Source organism: Elaeis guineensis, chromosome 5 (assembly GCF_000442705.2).
Source record: "Elaeis guineensis isolate ETL-2024a chromosome 5, EG11, whole genome shotgun sequence".
Classification (NCBI taxonomy): domain Eukaryota; kingdom Viridiplantae; phylum Streptophyta; class Magnoliopsida; order Arecales; family Arecaceae; genus Elaeis; species Elaeis guineensis.
The window spans coordinates 48,152,442-48,158,184 of record NC_025997.2 but is presented as its reverse complement, the minus strand read 5'-3'; the positions used below and the strand labels follow the sequence as shown (position 1 = coordinate 48,158,184).

The 5,743-nt window shown below is 40.5% G+C and overlaps 1 protein-coding gene across 1 annotated transcript; it reads right to left on the bottom strand.

The window, feature by feature from the left end:
* Positions 1 to 2,824: 2,824 nt before the first annotated feature.
* Positions 2,825 to 3,541, bottom strand: LOC105037952 (non-specific lipid-transfer protein A-like). Its single transcript, XM_073257005.1, has 2 exons — positions 3,155 to 3,541; positions 2,825 to 3,051 (listed from the first exon to the last, which is right to left on the bottom strand). Exons 1-2 carry the CDS (start codon positions 3,493 to 3,495, stop codon positions 3,042 to 3,044), a joined length of 351 nt encoding a protein of 116 aa, XP_073113106.1. The 5' UTR covers positions 3,496 to 3,541; the 3' UTR covers positions 2,825 to 3,041.
* Between the last annotated feature and the right edge of the window lie 2,202 nt (positions 3,542 to 5,743).

Genomic DNA, 5,743 nt, shown 5'->3' with positions numbered 1-5,743 from the left:
CACCCCTTGTAGTCCTTCTGCCTAAAGGAACTATTTTTTTCTATGGAGAAAATTCAGAGGGGTGCATGGGCTTGGGACACGGTATTTAGAGTGGTGCCTGTTCTCTCACTATAAAAAAGGATCCCATCCAAGGGTCCAAAGCATCAAAGTTTGAGTGGTTCTCTTCCTTTCCTTGTTAAGACAAATTTTTTTTTAAGACAAAGTCTGCTATTTTAAGACAAGAGCTTAGGAAGAGAATTAGGAAAAACTAATTAGTGAGAATAAAAGAGAAAAAGAGGGAGAAGAGAGTCTAAAAGAGTTCGATCCTAGAAAGGCTAAGAAAATTCTTGAAGAAGAATTTCAGCAAGCAAGGTTTCAAGGAGAGTACTTCCTTGTTCGAGTCTTGTGTGGATCATCGTTGGAGGATATACACTTGTGTGTCTTGTGAAACTTGATCATCGCCAAATCAGAATTAAATAGGTGTGCTTCCTTAATCTACCTTTTATATTTAGCTTTGATTGATGTCAATAAGGGGATCTTGGGTCTAGGGTTTCAGTGAATTTGGGTTTCATTAAGAAAAATTTTGAAATTCAACCTTCCGTTGTACCACCGTAACCCAATATTCTTGATAGTGAAAAAGATATCCTAATCCTTCACTGCCTCTCACTGCTCATGGAGTGAATAATGAACATCTTGCAAACTCCTTGAAAGAATGGACAGAGCTCGATTGAAGCTCGATGTCCCATAATCGAGCCACCTGAAAGTGTGTCTAGGAAGGCTTTGTATAGTATTGAGTCATTGGCCCTCTCTAGATGGTCTAAGGGGTCCATAGTATTGTCGTACATCTCGAGCTACAATATCTTGAACTAGGAAAGAATAGACTCCTCTATAATCTCTATCGAGAATTGGGGCTCAGTGGTGAACTCAAAGTCATTCCAAGCTTAGCATGGTGCTTCTATAATTCTTCGAGGTGGTGGTCCATCTCCTCAAGCTTGCTATTGAGGTTGGCCTCCCTCTTGGAGGCTTTATCAAATCAACGGAGAGAAGTGTGGCTAGACGTCAATCCTTTCCAAGATGGTGAGCTCGAGGATCGACACCTCAAGTCTCATCTAGGGCTCCATGGATGAGAATTAATTATGTTTGTGAGGTGCCTTCCTTAGACTCCGAGTATAAGAGTGATGGCTTTGCTATGCCTGCCCTAGACTCTGAGAAGGGGAATGGTAGCTCCAACGGGACCTCTCCTAAGCTTGGAGGGTGAGATTGATGGGTTTGCTGAGCCCATCCCAAACTCCAATGAGGGGGAGTGGTGGCTTGGCTACGCTGAGACTCCATGGTCATTTGGCTAGTGCACTTGCTGCTACTATTGTTGCTCAGCAGTGGCCTGCTATGGTTTTGGATGACCATACTCAATGCCCTAACCTGTTGCATGAGCCATAAAAACTTCTTGGTAGTAATTGTTGGTGTTGCCTATGGCTTCGGCAGAAGTGTAGCCCTTCGTAGGCTTGGTAGAGAGATGTTAGACTCTACAAGTATATTTGGTTGGGTAGTCAAGGATGTTGCCTATGCCCTTTGAGACTTTATGACCATAAGTCTTCTATCATTTAATGGAACCTCTAGTAATGGGATCATGACCCTTTCTCCAACGTCAATCTGTAGTTGTTGGAAATTGATTGAAATTGTTTGATAATAATTGCTGGTGGTTCTAATATTGATTGCTCCCATGATAGAGGAGAGCATGCTCAAACCTTTACGTCGATGCTTATCTAACTTGAAATAGTATAGATAAAGAAGTCCTCTTGCTGGAGAGTGTCAGGTAGGGAATCTTTTGATGCTAATGCCAGACAAACTCTTAAGGAACAGTAGAGGTGTTATGAGAGTGGTAGAGTGATGGCACAAGCATATGAGGGCTCGAGAACACTTACAATTAGGGACTTTTCTGTGAATGGTTTATATAGGTGAGGATTGGGAACCATCTCAAAGAATTTGGATGCACAGATCAATCGTTTTGGTAATCAATCGCATGGCTTGATGGTCATGTGTGGGCATTTCGCTTTTGCATCATGTTACGTGCATTCTGCTCGTATGCTTATAGAAATTGCTCATGATCGTGGCCGAGGTATCGCCAACTTTGGGCAAGAATTTGAATTCTCAACATGCCTCTAGGTCGATCATGTGGTGGGCTTTGGTTGGTGGATCAGAGACTTCATGGCGTGCTCTATATGTCGGTGTGCCACATCAGCTGTTGTCAGTTCCGAAGTGTATCACACCTCATATATCATACTAATTCCTAGGAGCTGCAGCAGTTCCTTGCATCACGTGGCAGAACTTTTTATATGCATCAAATGAGAACCACTAGCATTATTCAAAAATTGTACATGTATTATCCCGAGCAATATCCAAGTCCAAAATGTCTAATAAAACAAAGGTTATAACGTAATGTGTGCGTGGAAACATGGATGTGAAATAGTTTGCAATTCACAGATTATCTAATCTAATCTATAACAATCTAGTGGGATCTTTCTCTTCCAACAATCATCCTAGTTAATGATGGTCGATGTCATGGATTCTATCATACGTGCCGGCTATCACAAAGAAACGCACAAGCCATTCAATGCAACCTGGGTCTGTTTCGTGGCTCAAATTGCGTAAGCAATGAAAATCTTTCATACATGTTTTTTGGATGGTAATCTTTCACTTATTTAATTATAGGAATTATCTACAAATTAGAATTGTAGAGAATTTGCACTCCCAGTCTAGATTGCGCAGCTAATAGAAATAGATGGTAAGAAATCCTGCAACCATAAATGGTTGTAGAGGATTTCCACTCTGCTCTATGGGAGATAAGAAATGAGACCAAAGGTTTCAAATCTGTATTATATTACTTGATATTGTATTACAAACATACCAAGAGCGTCCTTTATGACAAACGCTTACTAGCAGTAAATCCAAGGCTTTTGAACAGACTTCCACACGAGAAGTCCAAATAGTCTTCCTTATTCCTCTCGTTCACACATTAACATCCTCCCCAAATTTATTAATTTGCAACGGATGCTCCATCTCAATTATGGGATCCTGCAGGAACCAAAACCAACAACAAGCTACTAAAGTTGCAAATGTAAATTCCAGCAATAAGATAAAACCTATCACTACTTTTCAGAACAAGAAAAGCACTAACCTGGAGCAGTCAACCTCCTTGTTGATGGGGAAGGGAAGCGGCGTGCCGCACTTTTTCGGGAGGTTGCCGACAGCATCATCGTCGATGTTCTGGAAGTGTGATGCTGCCTGTTTCATGCAGTTGCATGCGAGCCGGCGGTCGGAAGTTGTGGCTGCCAATGCCTTAAGCTTGGTGACTCCTTGGCAGCATGCCGGTGCCGGGGCTGCTTCCTGCCCAGTTAGATATGCAATGCATGGAGTTAGGCACAGGTTGACATCGACGCAGTTCAGGGCATCACCAGGCTTGACTACCAGGCAGCTGACTGCGAGGGCTAGGAGTATAGCTGCAACCACTCCTTTCATTTTTCTTCTCTCCCTTGGAGCCTTAGATGTGTTTGCGTTGGGTTGTGGGTTTTGGCTGGAGAAAAACGAGGGGCTATTTATGGGGACGTGGTGAGGCAAATCGTTGAGGGTATTCAATTGTATTCGGTTTTGGGTTGAGCTCAGCGTGATGTCTGTTGCATTGGTTCTCTCTATTGGATAAGGTGACGAGAATGGTCTGGTACCCTATGCAGTTTCTTCTACGGATGAGGGTAGTCTGTTAAAGGCGGGCGTCACTTTAAAACTGCCATGTTACCACTCACTTGAGCAGGTTCTTACGCAGTTGGGTTACAGAGTTGGGTAAATTTATTCTGCGTCTCTCATCTCATCCTTTCATGTACAAGAGACACAAGAATTTATAGTCCTCATCTCGGGGCATGTCGAGTCGAAGAACTAATTGGGCACCCACCCATGGTCTTCCCAGGCAGCTGTACAGGCGTGCCGCGTCTCAGGCACCCAGTCTAATTGTCCTGCCCATAGTTTAATCATATGAAACATCACATATGGATTCACAATAATTAATTCTAAAATACATATCATACCATTTTTTTTGAATTTGATGAATATTTTGAAAGTACCAAAAATAATTGAATTATGATTCATATATATATATATATAAGAATATTTAGATAAAAAAATAATTTAGATTAGCAAAATATATAGTTTATGATATACTTTTGCTCACTAACTATATTGCTATTGGTTAATTTATACTCACTCGATGTATTCCAGAAAGCTGTGGGATAAATGATATTAGCTTGTACATTTTTATGTATCATATACCATGATCAATGAAGTGGATTTTTATTTTGCAATATCCATTACTGGGTTCCATTTGGAAGCATTTGAGATTAAATACTTCCAAAAGCATTCCATCCAAAGATCTTGCTTAGATATGGCTAGCCCTCTTAGATATGTTAGTATGGGAATTGATGGTGTGCGCAACGTTTTTTTCATTTTTTTTTTAAATTCTTAATAGGGTTGTTTGCTTCTCACATTATATAAAAAGAAAGTCCTATGGTCTATGTTTGGTCAATTTACAGTTCCTTTTAATATATAGTATAGATATAGCAATAATGTCCATGTATAAAACAAACTAGGTTCTACTATGGTACTCCAAGCGTTAATCCATACAAAAGAAATCATAAAATTTAAGTTAGCCATCCATTTTAAAATGGATAGCCTAGATTTTCCACATTTCATCGATGGTAGCTGGTTTTCAAGACAAATGTGCTGGTAAGTATGCATAATTGATATGAAATGGACTCTAATTTGAGGTTTCTTCTCTCATTTGATTCTGATTTCTTTTGATCTCTATCTCTCTTCAGAACAAGGTATAGGCAATGGAAGAAGAGACTACCGCATTAGTGATGATATTGTCTTTGTTCCTCTATCTCAAACCCCCTCCTCTTGCATCCAATTCCTCAGCCCCAACCCTAATCCTAACCTTGTTTTTGATGAGACTGACATTGTCTGATCTTCCTTATCTACCTCTCCGACTCTCTCCTCCACATCATCCTCCCCGTGTTGCTAGCCCCACTTCCTACTCACCACTTGATTGCTATCAAGACCTGATCCTCCACGCAAAGGTCCGGCCATCCGGTTGTGCTAGTAATAGACTAACTGCCCTTGGTGTAGTAGAGGCATCCAATGGTAGTGATACCAATTGTGAAGGAAATAATGCGGCTAGCGCAACGCCTTAGATAAATCATATTTGTTATCTTTTCATGCCATAGTCTAGTTATTCACTAGTTAGTCTATCAACAAAAGAAGTTGCAGCGCTGAAGTTCTATAGATTCCAGCTAAAATCTCTTTCTGAATCATGCCTATCTTTTTTTTCCAGTCTACTTATTCCAGCTATGGTCCAAGAAGTCCTATTCTGGTAAACCAAATCTGACCTTTCGTGTTTTCCTATGCCAGGGATGAAAAGAGTATGTACTTGGGCCTTGATTTTTGGTGGAGCTATTTTGTGTTTTCGAAGCTTGGCAACCAGCGTGCGTGTTGTTAGTGTACCTAAAATTCTAGTTTGCATTTGGCGTGACGTAGTTGAATTTTGGTTGTTATCCAACCATTTATTATTGTGAGTTTGAGTGTTTGAAGGTAGAATGTTTTGGCATATGGAGCTTTTTATTTTTTCGAAATTAAATGGTATTCTGAAGTTGAGAATTATTTCAACAATGCTATTTGCCATGCTCATATGTATGATAGATTGTTAATGCCGTTGTTCAAC

Bases quoted from the DNA above. Each gene is read 5' to 3' on its own strand.
- LOC105037952 (XM_073257005.1), bottom strand. From the start codon at position 3,495: ATGAAAGGAGTGGTTGCAGCTATACTCCTAGCCCTCGCAGTCAGCTGC.